This window comes from Arachis duranensis, chromosome 10 (assembly GCF_000817695.3).
Source record: "Arachis duranensis cultivar V14167 chromosome 10, aradu.V14167.gnm2.J7QH, whole genome shotgun sequence".
In the NCBI taxonomy this organism is placed as follows: Eukaryota; Viridiplantae; Streptophyta; class Magnoliopsida; order Fabales; family Fabaceae; genus Arachis; species Arachis duranensis.
The window spans coordinates 81222307-81244236 of NC_029781.3; the positions used below are offsets into that span (position 1 = coordinate 81222307).

The 21930-nt window shown below is 37.3% G+C and overlaps 2 protein-coding genes across 3 annotated transcripts; one reads left to right on the plus strand and one right to left on the minus strand.

Moving 5' to 3' along the window:
• The first annotated feature begins 10917 nt into the window (after nt 1-10917).
• Nucleotides 10918-13836, plus strand: LOC107470479 (NAC domain-containing protein 82). Of its 2 annotated transcripts, XM_016089876.3 has the most exons (5): nt 10918-11072; nt 11228-11754; nt 11834-12111; nt 12647-13027; nt 13329-13836. In XM_016089876.3, the coding sequence occupies exons 2-5, from the start codon at nt 11598-11600 to the stop codon at nt 13614-13616; spliced, it is 1104 nt and encodes a 367-aa protein (XP_015945362.1). In that variant the 5' UTR covers nt 10918-11072; nt 11228-11597; the 3' UTR covers nt 13617-13836. The 2 variants fall into 2 exon arrangements, with proteins under 2 accessions (XP_015945362.1, XP_020989295.1); XM_021133636.2 differs by having other exon boundaries at nt 10991-11754.
• Nucleotides 13837-18649: 4813 nt separating this feature from the next.
• LOC107470491 (BTB/POZ domain-containing protein At2g13690) lies at nt 18650-21225 on the minus strand. The gene is made up of 2 exons (XM_016089888.3): nt 20217-21225; nt 18650-19932 (listed from the first exon to the last, which is right to left on the minus strand). Exons 1-2 carry the CDS (start codon nt 20859-20861, stop codon nt 18991-18993), a joined length of 1587 nt encoding a protein of 528 aa, XP_015945374.1. The 5' UTR covers nt 20862-21225; the 3' UTR covers nt 18650-18990.
• Nucleotides 21226-21930: the final 705 nt, after the last annotated feature.

The following is a 21930-nucleotide window of genomic DNA, read 5'->3' on the forward strand; positions in this document are numbered from 1 at the left end:
ATCAAGTAGCAGCGTGAATAGAAGAGAGGAGAGGTGAGGGTTTCATTCACTATTCATCTTCTCCTTCTTTCTCTTATAACTTGAGCTACGGTGCTCTGATTTGCGTGTCGTCTGCGGCTACGCGTTCCTTGTGAAGAGCTCTACAAAATCCATATAAGAAACTGTTAAGGAAAGCTCGAATTCTTCTCAGGTTCTCTCTTCAAAATTTTGGGTTTATTAGGGCTTTGGGTTAAATGAGTTTTGTGATTTTGGATGTTTAGGTTTATTCTAATCCTTGCTTAGCATTGAATTTTTGCTACCAAATCTGTTGGAAAAGGTAAGAGCCACTAAACCCTTGTAATTTTATGTTTAAGTGGAACCCTAGGTTGATTTGTGATGGTTTATGCATATATAGCTTGATTATTGTGAGTTTAGAGCTTGTTGGTGTTTGTTGGAGCAAGATTGGTGTTTGGATTTTGGTGGAAAGTTCATTTGGTTCATATTGGGAATCGGCCAATGTATGATTTTGGTTTTCTCTATGTAGTATATAATATTCGTTGACACTTAGGCTAGTGACCCATAGGATAGGATTGGATTTGAATGGTTGATGAATTGTTGGATGTTATTGTATGATGATGTTTGATGAAATGATGAATTTTGAGTTGATAATGATGATTAATAGTGATATGATGAGGATGAATGATTTGTGAAGTTGAGTAGTGGATTATGTTGATAAATGTGATGTTGGTGTTGATTGATTGGTATTATGGTTGGAAAATTATTGAAGTTTGATATATGAGATATAGTAATGTTGATGTTGTGAATGATGGACAATAAAGGAAAAATATGGTAAGTTGGTGTTAAATGTCATAGAGTGTTGATTTTAATGAGTGTTGGAGTTTGGAATGGTTTGGGTTGGTTTAGTTGGGTTTTATAAAGGAATTGAGGAAATTATGATTTTGGGTAAAAGTTGAATTTTGGTGAACTTTGTCCGATCATAACTCTTGCCTCGGTTTTCAAAATTGATTGAAACTTGTCTAAAATTGGAGATCTTAGAAAACCCTTTAAATCGATCTAAAGTTTGTAAAATTTGGAATCTTGTAGAGGAAGTTATGATCATTCAAAGTTGGTGTTGAAAATTTGAAATTCTGCAAAGTTACAGAATTCTGAGTTTTCTGGTAGGTGCGCACGCACAGACCTGTGCGTCCGCACACGCAGAGGCAAGCAGTCTGCTTGCAGTGCTGGCATAGCTTGAGCGCGCATACACCAAGGGAAAATTGCGGTCTGTGTGCACGCACACGTTGGGAAGGCCAGTCTGTTAGGGGCGCTGGCACAGGTTGTGCGAGTGAACAGACCTTTTTAAGTTTTGACACCTGTGCGTCGCACACTTTTAAAAATATCCTGGGCATGCGCATGCACACCTCTGTGCAGACGCACACACCCTATTTTTTTAAATTTTGCTTTGTTTTCAACTATTTCACCTTCCCGGCGAGGTTGTAAGCTCCTATAACACCTTTTTAAGACCTTTGGGCATATTTTTAGATACTCAACATGGGAAATGGTTTAAGGGTTTTAGACGCTATTATTTGGAAATGTTAGCAAACAGAATAGTAAGTTTCTAGTGTATTGAGGAAGGCTTGATGATGTGTGATGAATGAAGTGATGGATCCATCTTGCACTAAAAATGTTTTTGAAAACCATTGTACTACTTTTCATTAAGATTAAGATACGCTATGTGCAGGGGCCGAGGTTGGATCCCGCCTGTCGAGGTAGCGGCGGCGTTGTAAGGGCGGTGGTTCATCCAGCTTGAGCTTAGATGTGAGGTCGGAGGCAATAGATCCCTCTCGCATCCCTTTGGATCATCAAAGCGTACAGGCGCAAAACCCTGGATAGTGATCCAAGCACTATATCTCGGGGGCACCCACACCATGATTTCGAAGGGCAACATCTCCATGAAGATGTGTCGGGTTAGCAGTTGAACCGACAATGTGATATCACAGCCAGTAGGGCATGCATTCATCATGTGCATTTTTTATCTGTTTGTATGCTTTGTCGACTTGATATTGATTTCCTATCTGTATAACATGTCTATTTGTTATTTGAATTAATTTCTATATATGCCTTTACATGTGATTTACTTGTATTATATATACTTGTGTTTTCTACTGGGATTGAGGAGGTTTGGAAGGCATCGGCGATGGGATCGCATGGAGGTTAGGTTGGTGAAGGCTGTGGGACAGGAGTGTTTAGCTAGATTAGAAATTCCTTATGATAGATTACCCTTTATGGTGCAATGGTTTAAGTTTTGTTAAGGAAGTACATATTATGCTTATTTATCTTATAATGCTTTAAGCTTGAATCTTGTGATAGATATGGAGTCTAGGATTGCCTTTGGCGTCCCGGGGTCTTATATCCTACATCACTGGGAACTATTACCATATTGAGAACCTCCGGTTCTCATACCATATTTCTGTTGTGTTTTTCAGATGCTATATAAGTCTCTCACTTTTGTATTTTGTTTAGCCTAGAGGCTTGTATTTGAGAGAACAAAACTTGTATAAGCTATTTTTTTACTGTCTGGTTTCATATATGGTCTGTATCTGGCTAGTCGGATTAAACTCCGCGAGTCATGGCTAGCGTCTTGTGATATTATACTATTATACTATGGTGTTGTGTTATTCTATACCTGTTCCTCATGCTTTAAGTCAGTAGTTTCCTTAGTACGTTTTGCACTTTTGAAATCCTTATTTTGAGCTATATTCTTCGTCAGGCTTCTAGATATTACTAATTCCTTCTATATAATATATGTAAAAGCTTAGAACTGTCGTAACCTTTGATTAACCTTTGCTTTACGACACGAGGTAAGGCTTAGGCTAATTAGGGTGTTACATTTAGCGCCCAGGGGGGGAGGCAGCATGCAGAATTTGAATTTCAAACTTCTTTGGCCAATGGATAAACACCAACCACCAACTACTTTACCACTTACTCACTCTTATCCATTCTCTCTCCTCTCTCACCCTCTTTTCCATCCACATTCATCCATCCCATCATCCATCACTTCCCTTGATTCTCTCAACCCACCTCCCACTCCACCCAATCCCCTCTCATCAATCCCATCCATCTCTCTTTCCAACCACCCACATTCAAATTCAAATTTTTCCACCCTTCCTGATAAACCACTATTTTATGGTCTATCTTATGTTTAGTTGAGTGGTTTCATCAAGTCTTTATCTACTTATTCATATATTTTGCATGACTTTACAATCCCTTCCCAGTTTTGTTCTATGGTTGGAAACTTGCTTCCTAAAGATATTTAATTTGTGTATTTTAATTCTCCCTTATACCATTCGATGCCGTGATCCGTGATGTTAAGTGTTTCAGGCTTTATAGGGCAGGAATGACTTAGAGAATGGAGAGAAAGCTTGCAAAAATGGAAGGAACACAAGAAACCAAGGAGATAACCAGCGAGCACCGACGCGGACGCGTGGAGCACGCGTGCACGCGATATAAAGAAATTTGCAGTGACGTGTGCGCGTGCCTGACGCGTACGCGTGGATTAGAATTCACACAAGGACGCATGCGCATGCCTCACGTGTACGCGTGATACACCAAGACGACCAGTGACGCGCACGCGTGACTGACGCGTACGCATGACATGCGCGATCTGCAGAAATAACAGAAAACGCTGGGGGCGATTTTGGGCCGAGTTTTGACCCAGTTTTCGGCCCAGAAACACAGAATAGAGCCAGGGAACATGCAGAGACGCAACACACAATCTCATTAGCATAGTTTTAGGATTTTAGATCTGAATCAAGAGAAAATCACTCTTCCTCTAGGTTTTCTTTACATTCATAGTTTATTAGTTTTATGCTTTTGCTTTGGATTTTGGATATTGAAGAGTCATTACCTCCGTTGAAGTTACTATTCTAGTTTGTTTCCTTATTCCCTTAATCCTTTAGTTGTTTATTAATCCTGTTTAGATAATTATGTTGCATTTTGGATTTATTAATACATTTTATTTCTTTTCCCTTTAATCAATTTTCAATCCTTATTCTATTTAATTTATCATGTCTTCTTCTATGATTTCTGTGAGCGTTTTATTCATGTCAATGGAGTAAATCCCCAACTTGACATGGGGGTTAATTAAAAGGAGACACTTGAGTTGGAAGGCTTAAGTGATGGTTAAACTGGAAGTTGTTGGCTAGTTCTGTATTTACTAACGCTATACCTTCCCAAGAGAGAGGACTAGGATTTGCGAATAAGAGTTAGCTCAATCACTTGACTTTCCTTTATTTAGTAAGGGTTAACTAAATGAAAACAACAACCTTTTTGATACTATACTTAAGAGATCCCAACAAGGATAGAAGTTCCAATTAATCATTCTCCCAGTCAAGGCTTTTTATTTTGAATAATATAAATTCCTTTTTATTTTCTTTGCACTAATTTACAATTATTTCATTTCTGCCATTCAACTTTCAAAATCTCTCGGAAAACTTTTGATCAATAAAATAGCATTCTCTCTGCAACTCGTTGGGAGACGACCTGGGATTCATACTCCCAGTATTTTATTTCTAAATTTTCTGACAACTCTTTTAAATTGATACGCGGAATCTTCATTCGTTAAGAGCTATACTTGCAACGCTGCTTTCTCTATAAACTCTTAATCGGTGAATTTCTGCCACGTCACTTCCCCTACCATAACCGAAAACCCCTCCCACCCCCATAAATAACCCTCACTTCTTCCACTTCCACTACACCTCCACTACTCTTCCCCTCTTACTCTTCACCATATACATTCTCTTTCTTCATTTTACCCCTTTCTTCACCCCAAAGGTCGAAGCCTATACCCCATCTCCTCTATCTCCTTCTCTATTTTCTTTTTCTTTTCTTATTTTATATTCCTATTTTGCTCGGGGATGAGCAACGCTTTTAAGTTTGGTGTTGGGTGCTTCGCTTTTTGCTTCTTCATTCTTACCTCCATGGCACAAAAAATCGGAGAGTCCTCAAGGAAAAGAAAGGAGAAATCCCCCACTTCTGAGCCATGAGATTTCATATAATTCTTTTCTAAGTCCCATTAAGACCATTTTTATGATGTGGTGAGGAGGAAGAAGGTGACTCCCGAGGTCCCCTTCAAGCTGAAGGATGATGAATACCCGAAAATCCTATACCAGATTCTGAGATGGGGTTGGAAAGTTCTGACCAACCCCGTGACCGAGGTTGAAGTGTTGATAGTGTGGGAATTCTATGCCAATGCCTGGGTAACGAGCAAGCATGATAGATGCATGAATCCAGAGACGAAGAATTGGCGTACCATGGTCAGAGGAAACATCATGGATTTTAGCCCTGAGAGCATGAGGGTGGCGCTACAATTGCCAGAGCCACGAGAAGACCCTCACTTATACATTCACAGGGACAACACTGACTAGTGGTTGGATCAAGTTCTTGCTGACATCCGCGTACCTGAAGCTCAGTGGAGAAGGGATGCTCAAGGTCCGCCTTACCAACTGGGTAGGCTTGACCTTAGGCTAGTAGCTAGACAATGGTTGGAGTTCATTCAACGTTCTATCATCCCTACGAGTAACTGCTCTAGGGTTACAGTCGAGCAAGCAGTGATGATTCACTACATTATGCTCAGCAATGAGGTGGAGGTACATGAGGTGATCCCTCAAGAGTTTTATAGAGTAGCTGACTAGCCCTTCACCACTGCAAGGCTGGCATTCCCTCATCTCATTTACCACTTATATGCAGCAGTTGGAGCTCACATAGAGAGAGATATCCTGATCAACGAGGAGAGGCCGATCACTAAAAAGGGTATGGATCATGCTAAGGAGCCCGTGCAAGGACCGCAGCAGGAACCAGTTCCACCGCCTCCACAGGATCTTTTGGAGATGCCTTAGGGTATGTACTTCCCTCCCCGTGACTACTAGGATCAATTAACCACATCTTTTGGGGAGCTGACATCATCAGTTGATCAGCTGAGACTGGAGCATCAGGACCAATCTGCTCTCCTCCATCAGATGATGGAAGATCAAAGGAGAATGATGGAGGAGCAGAGAAGGCAAGGGCATGATATTGAGGAGCTTAAACGCTCCAGAAGATTCTTCGAAGGGACCAGCAGCCACCATCACTGAGGTAGTTTAGTTTCACTCTCCCTATTTTTATTTACCTTTGTTTTTCTAGTGTTTCAGTGTATTACCTGCTTTCTATTCTAGTTTGCATGATCACCCTTAGGATTTTTTTGCTTTCTCATTTAGTAGTTTTTTTTTTGAAAATTTTTCAAGGTGTCTTATGTATTACGCATCAATCTTAAAAGAAAAAAGGTAGTGAAATGCATGAGATCTTGAGTTATATTATGAGTTATTCTAGTTGCATTGATGTGGCGGCCTTATCTCTATTTTTGAATGTATGAATTAACTGTGCATGTTTGATATTTGAGTTGAGTATATTAGTTCTTGAGGAACAGGAATTCAGAGAAATATTATTGATTCTCTGAAACAAGAAAAAAGATTGATTCTTGAAGCAAAAGAAATAGCAAAGAGTTAAAAAGAAAGAAAAATCAAAAGAAAAGGTCCAAGACTTTGAGCATCAATGGTTAGGAGGGTCAAAACTGATCTCAAGCTCAAAAGAGTGGTTTTTCCTAACCATATGCTTGTGGTATGAAAGTGCTAAGTAACCTTTGAGACTGAACACTTAAAGTCGTGACCCAATACTGTTACAGAGTATGCTTAAGGCTCTAAGCACCACTGTCTGGGAGAAAAAGAAAGGAAAAATTCGAACCCAAGAGGTTCCCCAGTTAAGTGCTTGTGGTGTTTATATATCAAGTTAAGCTTGAAAATAAAATACTTAGAGTCATGGCTAGACTCAAAGGAGCAAAGCACTAAATAAAAGAAAAGTTGTGTTCAAGAATCAACTAAAGTCTAAAGAAGAGAATCAATAATACCATCCGAGTTCTAGTTTTGAAGGACATCAATGTTTTCGAGCTTCAAGGGATAGTGAGATGCCAAAGCTATTCAGAAATAGAGTGTCATTGGCTCTATTCAGTAATTAGACCTGAGCTTAAATGACAACTCTACTCTTGTGTGTTTTCTCTTTCTTGGTCCTATATTGGTTTTGGTTGCTTGAGGACAAGCAACAATTTAAGTTTGGTGTTGTGATGCGTGAGCATCTTATACCCTTTTTCTAGTTAATTTTATATTGTTTTAAATTAGATTTTATTTACTTTTACTTGATTTTTTAGTCCAAAAATCACCTTCGGATGATAATTTGAGTTTTTTTATGGTTTTAGGTGAAATTCAGAGTAGTTTGGAGGAGCCTGAAGCAAGAAAGAAAAATGTTGGCAGCACCCTTCTTGGGTGCTGAAAGCCCACCTGGCGTTTGGCGCCAACAGGGGGCACAGGCCAGCAATGTTATACTCCTTCCCTGGCATCTCACACCCATTCCTAAAGTTAAACGCCAGCAGCAGCCCGTTTTACACCTCTTTGGACCTCCAAGTGGATTTAGCACTTATTAATTTTATTTTATTTTTCTTTTATAATTTCTATTTATAAATAATATCTTTTAGGTCTAGCATTTATTATTAGGTTAGTATTTAAAGGAAAAGATCACTTAGGTTTAGGATTTTCTTCCTTTTGCACTTTTCAGAACCCTGCTTTCTCTGTAAGTTATGAGCAACTAAACCTCCTGGTTAAGGTTATGAGCTCTGTTTATTTCTATAGATTATAACTATTATTCTTCTATTTTAATTAATGTTTTGATTCTATCTAAGGATTGTTTTCGTTTTTAATATCATGAATTGGGTGGAACGAGAGTATGACCCTTTTCTACTTGAGTTCTTGTGATTCTCGAAAGAGTTATGTCGCTTGAACTACAGCTTGAAAACAAATTCCTCCTAAATTGCTAATTACATGAACTAATTGGGATATGTGACATAAAATTCTGTTAGCTTTGGTAATTAGGGTTTTTGTGGCGTTAAACTAGTTTTCTGAATTTAACCCTCTAATCAGAATTGAGTGACCATGAGAGTGGCGTTTGATGAGGATTAGAGGAGATTAAATCGCTAAGAGATTAGGGTTTAATCACTTATGATTTGCCATATAATAGATCCTTCATTGTTAAAATAGTTAGTAAGACATTTTAATCTGAAAAAAGTAAACATCTCCGAAACCTTAATCAATTTCTCATCATTGTTTTACACCAAACCCTTTAATTGCTTTCTTTATTTTCTTGTTCAATTGTTTATGCGTTTACAACAACACAACTCTTTTTACTGTTTGTCTAACTAAGTTCAACAAGACGACCATTGCTTGCTCAGTCCGACAATCCTCGTGGAATCGACCCTCACTCACCTGAGGTATTACTTGATGACCCGGTGCACTTGCCGGTTACGTTGTGCGAGTTCTAATTTCGTGAACCATCGCACTTCGGTCGTGCAAGATCAACAACTAACACTTTTTCACTAGGCATTTTGCGCACCTCAAACACCTTGTTTCTTCTATCAAACCGGTGCACAATGATGTTACCTGCATGCTGCATGTTTGCCTCTATCCACTGAGTGGCAAATTTTGAGAAAGTAAATCCAGCATAAGCCTCAGTACTCTTACACGTAAATAACTCGTTCAACCGATAATATGTTTCTCGGACTAGTGCCAAGATAGGAAGATTTCGAGCACCCTTCAACACCGAATTAATGCACTTGACAAGGTTCGTCGTCATGTGACCCCATCGATGTCCCTCGTCAAATGCCAACACCCACTGAGGATGTTCGATGTTGACACACCAACGAACATATACCTCGCCTCATTCTTACAACCTCCTGTAGTTGACATTGTACTCCTCCACTATCCTTGAATACCCAATGTTGACCACAAGCTTTTGCAAGTACAGAACCTTGAATTCCCTCAAGAAGTTGCTACCAATGTGCCAAATACAAAATATCCACCATGCTCTCGGAGGTTTCCAATCACCTCCGCTACGATTTACTGCGGCCCGGATTGACTCACGATGATCGGAGATTATACCCACGCGTCTCTTCTTACAACATGTGTTCATAAATTACTGAGAAAAAAGTATCACGCATCAACAGTCTCACCCTCTACAATGGCAAAATCAATCTGTACAATGTTTTGATTCCCATCTTGCGCAATTGTAACCAAAAGACAACCTTTATATTTTCCGTATAAGTGGGTCCCGTAAACCTGAACAAGCAGCTTGCAATATTTGAAAGCTCTTATGCATGGATTGAAACTCCAGAATACCCGATGAAGTATCCTAACACCATCCAGGTCTTGACTCATGTTATACAGAGGTTGTGTTTCTATTTGGACTTGTGAACCAGGCATCTTCTGAACCATTGCGAAGAACCACAATGGTAAAGCTTGGTAAGATTATTCCCATCCACCGAAAGCCAAGCCTTCTGGTAACTAATAGTGTAGTTGAATCTTGCCTGGACTTTCGCAATTATAGATTTGACCTTTATCGATGGGCCGGATTCAACCAATGGCTTCATAGCCTCAGCAATCGTGTCCAAGTCTAACTTGGAGTGATCCCATGAGATCGTTCCCATAGAACACGTGTGCCTCCCATTGTATCTCTGAATCTTCCAACAGGCTTTTTTCTGTATCAAGCTGGCTCGGATAAGCCAGTCGCACCCACTTTCATAAGTCTTGCACTTTGCATATGTGGCTCGGATTGATAAACAACGTAATCAACTCCTCTGGAGATAGTGAAACTCCGAATTGCCGCAATGACTGATTTTCTTGAACCGTATTCCATTCTAATTCTAAACTCTCCATCCTCAGGATCAGCAACACCTATAAGAAAACAAATTTGTCACTCATCGATCCGTTAAAACAAAATCAAGTAAACATTCTACCCACTGCTCACATACCTATGTTTGCATATTCGGAAAACTCTGGTGTATGCATGGCTTTAAGATCCAAGCTACACATAAAAGGTGAAACGTCCATCGGTTGACTAACTGCGGCTGGAATCACTAAAGTTTTCGCCACTGCCTCACCTCTCCCATCGTCATCTTCATCCTCATCACCGGCTTCGTACGTAACTTCAAACTCCTCATCGCTATCATCGTTCATTCCCAAGTACACCTCAGCTCTGTCATCTTGCACATCTATGTTATATTGTACCTCATCTGCAGCAATATGCTCAAACTCAACGTATAACTTAACCTTCGGGTGTTGCACCTGAGTTTGTTGGTGAATATGAAACATCCGCTGAATACTAATTTTGTCGACGATTGGCATAACCTCAAACTGTATTAGGCCGCCAAATACGACAACTGGACTCTTATAGAGAATGTTGGTCACCCTCTTTAAAATATCAGCCTCTAGCTTTGACAGAGCCCAAACTGTAGTTCCGCAAATGTTATTTTGCACAGAACAACAAACGAAAACATATTCTCACATGCAAAACTCACATCCTCATACGTATTTCGTACGACTTCACCATTGCGATAAATCACAATATTTGTAGTGCCCTCTATCGTATCGATCATGGAGGAAAATACCTCTCTCACAATGAAGCAAAATGGTTACGAGTTTTGATTTTTATAGACAAAAGACTTAATTCGCAGACTACGTGTTGCAACGCCATCCACTAACGTCTGCCACATGTAAAACACGTTACCTACGTGTTGAAGAGATGAGCACCACATAGCAACATGTTATCTGTATGTTGCATGCAATTCTTGACACGTGTCCAATATATTAGTTGTGTGCTGAATCATGATGTTATCTACCTGTTGTATTCGTATATTTACACTACTTGTATATACACCAAAAATCTCTATTTTCAAGTAAAGCTAACCTCTAAATTCCATATCAAAATTCTTTAGCGTTTGGAAGGAATATTTGTATTTCAATTTCATGGCAATTTACCTAGGCGAATGGCGAACAATGAGACCCCTCGCACAAGAAACAGAAATTAATAAAAAAGAAAAAGGAAAAACCCCAATTAAAATCCACATATATAAACAAAACCCTGGCCGCTTCTCACTCTCTTCTTAGTCCAAAGATTCAACGATTAGGAGTGCGAAGTTTCAAGTCTGTGTTCTTCTCACTTCCCTCTTTCCTTCCCTGGTAAGCTTCCTTTCTTCCCAAAACCCCAATCTTCGCGATACAATAACACCTTCCATCTCTTCGTCGTCTTTTTTTTTTCTTCTCTGTTCTGGGTAAGCTCCGTCGAATAATTGTAATCGATGAATTTGCAATGTGGCTGTTGGTGTTGTTATTAGGGTTCCACTGTGCCGATGAATTTTGTTCTCAGAAAGGGACCGTCTTCATCCATTGTGGGTTTCCAGTTTCATTTTACCTTCATGAACCGGGGAAGGCTTCGCTGTTCTCGCAATTTCTTTCGCCACTGGACTTGACGCTTCGCACCCTCGATTCTTTTAGGGTTATTTAATTCCGTTCATCATTCTCTAGTTAAATTTCTCGTCTTTTTTATTTTTTATTTTTATTTTTATTTTTAATTGGGAGTTCCTACGAAGTTGGTTTCTTTCTTCACTGCTGGTGAAGTGGTTCTTTGTTGTTGGATTGTTTGATTCAAGGGAAGTTGTTAGATTCTGAAGGTTTTACTATTTAAGCTTTCTTTATTCTTCTGCGATGGCCGCAATGAAGTCAATTCCAGGGTACCGGTTTCATCCAACCGATGTTGAGCTGGTTCAGTACTTTCTGAAAAGGAAGGTGATGGGGAAGAGATTCCCTTGTGATGTGATTGCTGAACTTGATATATACAAATATCCGCCGTGGGATCTACCAGGTTTGCACTCTGATTTCATTTGATTTAGTAGAGTTCTGTGTTCCTCAGAGTTGTTTTTAACTTGATGATATTTTTTCAGATCATTCTTTGCTTAAAACTGGAGATTTGGAATGGTACTTCTTTTGCCCTCGAGGGAAGAAGTATTCGAGCGGAGGGAGGATGAATAGGGCCACAGAATGTGGGTACTGGAAGACTACTGGCAAAGATAGATCCGTTGAGAACAAGAAGCTTGTTGTGGGCATGATAAAGACTCTGGTGTTTCACATGGGTAAAGCACCCAAGGGAGATCGAACTGATTGGGTTTTGCATGAATACCGACTTCAAGATAAGGACCTTGCTGATAAGGGTGTTCAACAGGTAACTACTGATTACTCATTCATGAACATTAAGTGTATTTCTACTTTGGTGAGACTAAGGAAATATATGTTGAAATATATGCTGCTAATTATTGTTATCTGTTAGTGTTTGTGCTTTTCTGCCCATATGGGGATAACTAGGAATCTAGGATTGTTGTTATTTATGTTGTAATCGTCTTATGTTTCACTAGAAGCTATGCTCTTAGCTGATGAGCGTATTTTAATACACGAGGATTAGTGGATTACAGAATTCTGCTGAATTGTGCGCGTTGCAACCTCTATTGTTGGTAATGGCTTCTATGTAGATTGTCTTTTCATGTTAAGCCTGATGCCATAAACTGTTTTTTAGCAGTATATATATGCCTGGTGCTTAAGCTGTATGGTATATAATGGCTAGCTTTACTTAATATAATTTTACCGTATGTCTGACTAGTTTAGCATCTCTTCTGAGACTGTTTATGGTTTTTGCTTATTTTTGTGCTTGTTTTTCTGGTGTGTTTATTTTAATTAGTTCTAATTGTTTACGTTTTTCTCAGGATTCTTATGTGATATGTAAAGTGTTTCAAAAGGATGGTCCTGGTCCTAGGAATGGTGCACAATATGGAAGGCCGTTTAATGAGGAAGACTGGGATAAAGAGGATGAAATTGACTGTGTAGAATCTGCACCTGTTGCTGCTCTACCTGCTGCAGTTCCTATACAACCCGCTTCATGTCATAGCTCTGTTGTGAATAACGTGAATCTCTCTGTGAGTGAATGCTATGGGTTGACCTCTGTTTCGTGTTTAACAGGGCCAATGCCTTCTTGCTCAGCACATCCTTCAGCTCCAAGTAATCAAGTTGATGGTGACATTACACCAGTGCCTGGTTCCTCCATAGAAGATAACATAATGGCTCCTACTCAGAACACCACAACTGAAGTATGCAATCTATTTATTCTTATTTATGCCTGCACAATATTTTGGGGGAGTTTGACTAGATTGTTTTTCTTTTCATGCTTGTTTCAATCTAATCTATGACATCTCTTCTACAGTTTCCTTCCATCTCTTCCCCCATATTGTGGAAACATATCTAGGACCTTGGTTTTTGGAATAACTGCATCTGTCGCATCCATTATTTTTAGTTTCAAACTCATGATGCTTTATTATTATTGTTTTACTTTGTTCCATAAATGTTCTGAGCCTTCATTTCTTTTCTCTTGTTCTAATTTTGTAATTACAGAAGGTTGACAATCCTCCTGACATAAACAATGCTGAAGGAACACCTTGCTTTGATCCCAATGAGATTTTTGGGGGTCTGGGTGACCTTGATGGTTTGTTCGAAATGGGTGGAATTGGACATGGTTTTTCCTGCGGCCAAAATGGTGGATATACTGTGAATGAAATGCTTTCTGCGGGTGATGGGTTGCGTTTCCCTGATCCCCTGGACTACTTGGAGTTGGGTGACCTCGACACTCCATTGTTATGGGAGACTAATGAACAAGGAAATTGGAGCCAGGACAATAAGTGAGGCTTCAAAATTTGACGAAGCATCAACATGAAGTTGGTGGAAGAACCATTGCCGTGTGTTGCTGATCTTGATTGTCTTTCCATTCTCATTTATAAACTCTACTGAAGCATATATTCTGTAGAAACATTCCTTTCTGTAATAAGCTAACACATGATAGCAGTTGATAAATCTTTAGTGTTAGTTCTATTTACTAGGTTGGATTAATCATTAGCCTCACAAATTTTCTTCTGATATTTTCTAAGTTGTGTTTGATAGAGTGAGTTTTCAACATCTATTACGTTGAAATCTATTCATGTCTTTCGTAGTAATGTCAAATGATGGAAGTTGACGCATTTAACCCTAAACTTCTAGTATTCTCAATTTTGTTTTATTGAAGGGTTAGTTGATGAGGGAACTGTGATAGGCCTTTGCCCCTTTACTTTTCGTCGCGTTGGAAACTGGAAAGTACGTTATCTAAACCAGTATAGCTTGATCTTGCAAGGTCTTTTCGTGATTTATATAGAGATCGACTAAATTCCATTATTAGAAAGATTGTGATAACTAGTAGATTTAGAATTGAACATAAAACTAGCACTATGAATTTTTTGTACATGATTTTTAAAATTTTTAGTTTTATAGTTAGTTAAAAACAATATAATTATCATAATTAAATCCTATAGTATAATATAATGTTAATAATATAATAAAAAATAATTTTTTAAATATATATTATATATTTTGAAGTATTTGCTTAAGTAAAAATTATTGTTAAACTATATATAAAAATAAATAGTAAAGTTCTTACTTTTAATTAGTTAATTTTGATAAATAAGTTGCATTTAAACAAAATATTAACAAGTAAATATAAAATAAAAAAAGTAGAAATAATTAAAAAATAAATTTTAATATTAATTTAAGAAATTTTTACAAAAAAATAGGCAAACAGGCCAAATCATTTGGATCGGACTCAAAGGCTCAATCTATAACACTCCCAAAATTGGCTTTCTTCATCATTTTTTACTTTGAAGCTCAATCTATAACACTCCCAAAATTGGCTTTCTTCATCATTTTTCACTTTGAATAGGTTGTAGAAGAAAGAATCGTCCATAACTTTCAATCCAGAGCTCCAATTGACGTGCCGTTAATGGCCAAGTGTATGTATTAGAATTCTCTTAAATTCTATCGAACAAATTGGTAAAAAATTTGTATTTCTTGTCCAGTTCTTCCTCTCCTCAAATTCATGGGTTTTGAGTTTGAATATTCAGGAATTGAATGATTTTTATGGTTTAGGTGAACTCTAACAGTGGATAATCATTGGATTTTGTCCAATTGATTCGTGGGTAAGGTAAGAAATTGTTAAACCCTTGTGAATCATTGAATTAGTGAACTCTCTGATGATTGTAGTGATATTGTGTGAATTAGATGGTGTTTTTGTTGATTTGGAATTCAATTTGACAATTTGGAACGAAATTCGGGTGATTAAGCTTGAAGAATTGACATTTGGAAGCTTGGAGTTTGTGGAAGGAGAGGTTTTTGAGGTGTTTCGAGCTTAGGGAGGGATCGGCTAAGGTATGGTTTTGGTTTTCCGTAGTTAATGTTTAATGTCATGTGAAAACTTAGGTTAGAGGACCTTAAGATAGGAATGAATTAAATGAATTATTGATGGATTGTGATTATGGTTTATGATGTATGTATAAATGATGAATGAATTTGTATGTGTTGGATTATGACTTTGATGGGTATAAAATAATGATGATTGTTGATGTGTTGAGGATTGATGGTGAGCTTGAATGGATTTAGGGCTGCACACGGATCAGATCAGATCGGATATAGTCTAAAATTCTATCCGACCTGCACTGCACTCATCGGATCAGATCGGATACAATATCCGCATTTTTTCAGGCTAGATCCGATCCGCAAGTATGCGGATCGGATCGGATATCGAGTATATCCGCATAATTCAAAAAAACTATTTTAAGATTTTGTTTGGCTGTTTTTACAAAAAAATATCCAGAAAATTCATTTTTCACCTGTTTAAGCCTATTTACTTCTAAAATATTATCAATAAAAGTTCTCTTGAATAACAAAAAAAAAATAATAACACAAGATTTAAGTTGAATTATTCTAAGTTAAAGTATAACATAAAAAATTAAAAACAAGATATCATAAAATTCATAAAATAACACACTAAAATTCATATCACATTAGGGTTTATTTATATGAGATGTGCGGATATGCGGATTTGCGGATCGAATCTGCGGATATCACTGCCAAATCGGCAATCCGATCCTACCATAGTGCGGATCGGATAATATCCGCAAAATTCAGATCGGATGCGGATAATTACCGCGGATATGGGGATATTATCCGATTCATGTGCAATCCTAAATGGATTGGTTGAGAGATGTGAGAGTCGATTTTGCAAGCGGTTGTTATTGAAGTTGGCTATTTTTTTTAAGATTTAATATTGGAATTGGTTTGATTTTGAAATAATTTGATACTAGGAATGATTTGAATGATTGAGAGGTGCTTGATTTGGTGGTTAGGACCCTTGAAGAGTGGCAAAAGTCCAATTTATAGAGGAGATGCTGCTAAAATTTTTATGAAAATTAGAGGCTTCGTTTGAAGTGGTTATTTAGAAAGATTTGGGTTTAGGGATTTTATGATTTGATTTTTAGTTATTAAGAAAACGATTACGTTTTGAGTTTGATTTATTTAAAAAAGATTGAATTAAGTTTTGAGTATGAATTTTTGATGAATGATGATGATATTGAGACTAATTGTTGATCTTCTGTCGCAAGATGTGACCAGACACTTTAACTCCCCGAGCTCCCCTATGGACACACATATATATATATATGTATATATATATGTATATGTATATATATATGTATATATATATATATGTATGTATATATATATGTGAATTTGAGCTTGGTTTTCTGAGAGAACTCTCTTGGCGGAGGTGTGAGGGGCGACGGGAAGGGGGGGAGGAGCATTTGTTCCACCAGTGATTCGGAAGATTGGAGAAGACAGAAAGTAGAGTGTTAGGTTAATGTTAGATTCAGAACTTGGAATACCTTAGATAATTTACTTAATTTCTGGTTTAGTTGAATATTTAAACTGAAATATGAGTGTCGGAGTACTAGGAATGCTTCTGGATTTTCCGAGACCTTTTATATTAACTATGCGAGCATCTTTACCATACTGAGAACCTCCGGTTCTCATTCCATACATATTTCTGTTGTTTTTCAGATATAGGTCGAGAGGCACCTCGTTGAGCGTTTGGAGACCCTCCTTACAAGCAAAGAACTATTTTTTGGGCTGTTATATTTTGTTTTAAGCTACGTATATATGTTTATAGAATCTCCGCATGTATATTTTGTATTTTGTCTCTCGTAGAAGTTGACTTGGAGAAACAAGTGTTTATTTTGTAGTTTGAGTTATATTTAGATTGTAGAAATATATATATAGTTATATACTCTGACTGGCCTTAGTTTCGTGGGTTGAGTTCGGAGTTAATTATCTGTATTTTGGAATTTTCATCTATATAGTCATGTTTTTAACCTTCTTTCCAAATCTTTCTATCCATCTATGCTTATTTTTCGTGAGTGATATACTTTTCTGTTTGTATTTCGTATGACTTCTCTTTCAAGACTCTTAGTTATAAATTCCTTCAATTATATTATATAAGTATTTTTATTTTTATTTTTAGAGGTTGTAGCGCCTCACCACCTCTGATTTATGTCTTAGGCGTAAAGCTCTGTATGGTAGGATGTTACAGTACATCACCTAGGGTGTACATGGCTCGGGTAAAGCCGGGTTTGTCTTGACTCGAATTCGACCTTAAATAATAATCGGGTCTATTTTTGAGACCTTTACCAGTCCTAAACCCGGTGAAAACATACTACTTTTCGAGTGACACTAGAACCAGGTCTAAATCGGTGAAGTTCGGGTTTTGATAAACTTTATGTCAAAAAATTATAATACACTTATTTATAAAGAAGAAAAAAATATACTTGTTACCAAAAAGTTGATATCCATATTTGAATTTGAATTTGTTTATAAATTCTAATTTCGTGATTTTTTGATCTATTTTTTAATTCAATTAAGTGTGATTAAAAATAAAAAATAAGCTTATAATCAATATAATATAATATTAAAATTAATTTAAAATATATATACCTTTTTTAATCTTCTTAAAGTGCACAATGAGTTGAGTGAAACCAGTTTCGCATTGATCCAGACCCGACTCTAAATAATAATCGAACCTATTATTGAGACTCTTATTCGACCTTTAACTCAATAAAATCACATTAAATTAACCCCTAAAGTATTCGAGTATGACCGGACCGACCGGACCTTCAAGCTAGACCAGGTACACCCCTGACATCACTTACACTAAGTTACAAAATATAAAATTATTATACATCAAATTAATTTAAATATGTTTTCAGTAATTTCTCTTAACATCATTGAATATGAAACGACTTCACTTATAATTCTATTTCAAATAAAGATTTATAAAAATTTAATTATTTGACATATAAGTTGTTGATTCATAAAATAAAATATAAAAACAAAATAATATATTATAATAGAATGAAAGACAAATAAACAATAAAACAATTTTTTTGCTTAAAAAATAATCAAATAATGATATTAAATTTATTATTAATTAAGAGAAAATACTAGTATAAATTATAAGACAAAGAAAGATAATAAAAGAAAGTGAAAAATCTATAAAAAATAAAATTCGAAAAATTATAACAAAAAAAATATCAATAGAATAATATAATTCAGAGCGTTTGTAGAAAAAAAAAAAGAGTATTTCCTTTATATATATTAATTGCTATGGTGTTTAAAGTCTAGTGTTTAATTTACTAAAAAAGCTTAAAAGTCCATATTTAATTTAAAAATATAAAAACAAATAATTTTAAAATATTTGATACCTACCTTAAAAATAAATTCCACAATTTCGGCACCAAAATAAAATCACAAGAAAATTAGCATATAAGACAGATAAAAATAGATGTTCATCACTTTGTACAAAGTTAAACAAACGAGAATAGCATGACCATGGCAACAGATGTGCTACAAGAATAGACCTTTCTAAGGTACAGCAACGAGTTTTCTTTTTTTATGAGGATTTCTTGGAGGCCTCATTAGGACCTAGGCCATTAAGAAAATATTAATAAATTAAATTAAAAATAATACAAAAACTTCCTAGAAAATTCGATACTATTTAGGCATCAATCAACTAATACAATGATCATCTTCATATGGAGTTCATCTACTTTATTCAGTGTACATAGCTTAGAATTTCTCACCTAATTGCAACTCTTTACAGAGTAGACAGAAGTAAACATCACAAGCATCAGTATTCTTTTTTTCTTTACCTTGATTCAATTTCATGAGTCTCAGAGCCCCTTAAAAATGATCTGCGCCACCATATCTGGAATGCCTTACTTAGATTTGGACACTCAGTACCATGCTTTGAGAAATACCGAAACCATTCCATAAACAGCATGTGTTGTTGCTTGAGAGGCAAAGTAAGAAGTGCCTGACCCACTGCCTCTTCCAATGCCTTCATATCAAGCCCCTTTTTGCATCTCTGCAGCCACCCAAAGTCCAACAGCATTGGTTTGAACCACGCCTGAAGAAGCCCCCACCTAGCTTCCAACCGACATTGTAGTTTTCTGGTGCCGATGGCGACAAACAATGTTGCCGACACTCGACTCAGTTCGTATCTTACCATGGGAGAGGCATCATCATGCAATTTAAGTAGCTGCTGCTGATTGGCCCATATATCAACAAAGTCTTCCGCCATTTGCCCATCAAACATGATTTCCAGCAACCAGTTGATGTTATCAACCTGTCTTGCAACACGTTCGATCAAAGGCTTGTTCATATCTTTCATCGGCAATGATTGTTCATGACGGTTGTCATCGGGTTTCCCCTCAAATAGGCTAACTAGAGAAGCGAGACACGAGTGGCAAACAGAATATAGATCCTCCTTGCTGAGGTCAGCATGGTTCTTCTCATAGACTGAGCTTTTACTTAGTAAACCCTTTACTAGTGACTTAAGTTCGTTCCTTGCATTGGCATCTGCAGAACCGGTGATAGACCAAACGAGTTGCATTGCTACATTTGGCTGTGAATCTGCTGAATCATTCAAGTAGAATCTACCTAGGATGTCCCTGGTTGTCGTATCATCGAACTTGAATCTCGTGAACAAGCTCCTCAATTTCTCTTCTTCCTCTTCAGTCCAAGGAACAGCCTCAAGGTACTTCAAACAGGATAATACACCCCTTGTGAACTTGATGCCAGCAGCCACCTATAAACACAATCATAACAACCATGTAAGACAAATGCAGTTATTCAAACACAACCAAGATTGTTTCCTTAGAAAAATCAAAATGTTTAAATGCAAGTTCCAATTCTCCATTTTTCTTCCTTTTAATTTCATGCCACACAATACTAAACCAGCTTATTCCCAAAACACTCAAAAAACCATACCTACCATATACTAGCTGCAAATTAAATCATCAACAAAACATACACAGAAATGAAGATAAAATATTTTACTAAAGGAAAAGAAAGTAACAACTACTCAGGTACCTCCAAAACGTCGATGGATCGAAAAACACCAATCTTAGCGAGCCTTTTGGTAACATCATCCTCGAACATGAGCTCAATGGTTTCTCTGAACAACCCCAAGTTATCAACCTCAGGAACCTCAATCCTGCACATTTTGCTGCTACAGCCACTACCATTTGAAGTTGAACCTGAACCCTTCTTGTAATCACTTATCAAACCAGCAAAAACCTCGGAATTCGCGTACAGAACCACCGAATTCAGCTCCAAAACCATGCACCCACCATCCTTCCCTCTCAAACACATCCTCACGTCAAAAATACCGTCTTTAGTTCCTCCGCTGCCAGAACCCTCCTCTTCCACCACCGCAGGAGGCAGCGGAGGCGGTGTCGGTGCCCGGAAGCTCCGAGATCGCAACTTGGGCTCGGAATCGAATACTCTGCCGGGGGACAAGATCCTCCGAGGGTCGATCCGACCCGCCATTCTGGACCCGGATTTGGTGCTCTGGGGCGAGCTTGGGACCGAAAGATTCGGTTTTGAGAAGGTTTCAGACTTCCCCTGACGCGGTTTCGAGTAATGGGTTGAAGAATAGAAGTTGTCGGGGCTCGACGGCGGAACGGCAAAGGAGCAGCACCATGTTCGCCGGCGCCGGCGATACGAACGTTCCATCGAAATGGGGTTTCAAAAAACCGATAAAGGTCGAAAATTGAAGAGTTGTGACTGAATGGGTAAAGTGGGTGCTCTGTTTTTTATGTTTGGAGCTGAAGAGTGAGGAGCAGGAGCATCATATCATGGTCATGCTCTGTTAAATGTTATAGTTGTTATTTTCTTTCCTTGGAACGGGTGTTATTTACTTACTTTCTTGGGAATTGTGTTTTTTATTTTATGGGTTTTGTTTGGTTGTTTTTGTGTTCCGGTGAAGAAATTGAGGAAATAGTGCTTAGCATCTGCAAGCTGTGACCTTTTAATTAATCTGGTTTAGTGGTGTGTTTTAGGCTTAGGGGGTTTTGTGATTCTGTTTGTATGAGTTGTAATGTTAGTTTGGAATTTAAGGAGGAAAAGAAAAAAGCGACCGAAGTGAGGGACAGATGATGATGAATGATGAAAAGTAGTACTACTCTATTACTGAGGTGGCCCCATCAATAGCATCGTTTTGGGGAATTGTTTTGTTATATTATATAAATATAAATAAAAAAAAATCAATTAATGTATTTATGCTTTTTTGCCTTGTTTGTTGCTTGTTGGTCAGGGATGGCATAATCTCCTTTCGGACTCCAATCCAATCATTCATTCCATTAAAGGGATAGATAAGATTTTGCTTTTCTTTACGTTCAATGTTTTATTTTCTTCTGTTTAGTTGCTTCACCCCTATTGTCTGTTTGTTACGCACAGACCCGCAAAGTTAAATGATGCGAATGCGATGATGAGATTCTTGCGGTGCTTCTTCAGCAAGTGTTTTTAACTTTTTATTCAATTTTAACTTAACTAATAATTCTACTTTTTAATTTATTATTGAGTATCGTACTGTATGAAAGCTATTGGTTTACTTTAAACAAATAATATATATTTTTTTTTTTTGGGTTTGCTAATTGACTCTTTTGAACAATATAAGTTATATAAAGCCTGTTTGTGTTTTCCTCCCCCTTTTACGGGTAAAGGTTCAATCCAACTATATTTGCAAAAACAGGTTAATTGATACATGGTTTGCTTGCAGTAATAATAGAGTTATGATATAAAA

Excerpts from the sequence above, each read along its gene's own strand:
- LOC107470491 (XM_016089888.3), bottom strand. The coding sequence starts at position 20,861 with ATGGAACGTTCGTATCGCCGGCGCCGGCGAACATGGTGCTGCTCCTTT. Across the intron at positions 19,933-20,216 it reads GATCCATCGACGTTTTGGAG|GTGGCTGCTGGCATCAAGTT; the intron begins GTACCTGAGTAG and ends TTGTGTTTATAG.
- LOC107470479 (XM_016089876.3), top strand. The coding sequence starts at position 11,598 with ATGGCCGCAATGAAGTCAATTCCAGGGTACCGGTTTCATCCAACCGAT. Across the intron at positions 11,755-11,833 it reads TCCGCCGTGGGATCTACCAG|ATCATTCTTTGCTTAAAACT; the intron begins GTTTGCACTCTG and ends ATATTTTTTCAG. Across the intron at positions 12,112-12,646 it reads CTGATAAGGGTGTTCAACAG|GATTCTTATGTGATATGTAA; the intron begins GTAACTACTGAT and ends CGTTTTTCTCAG.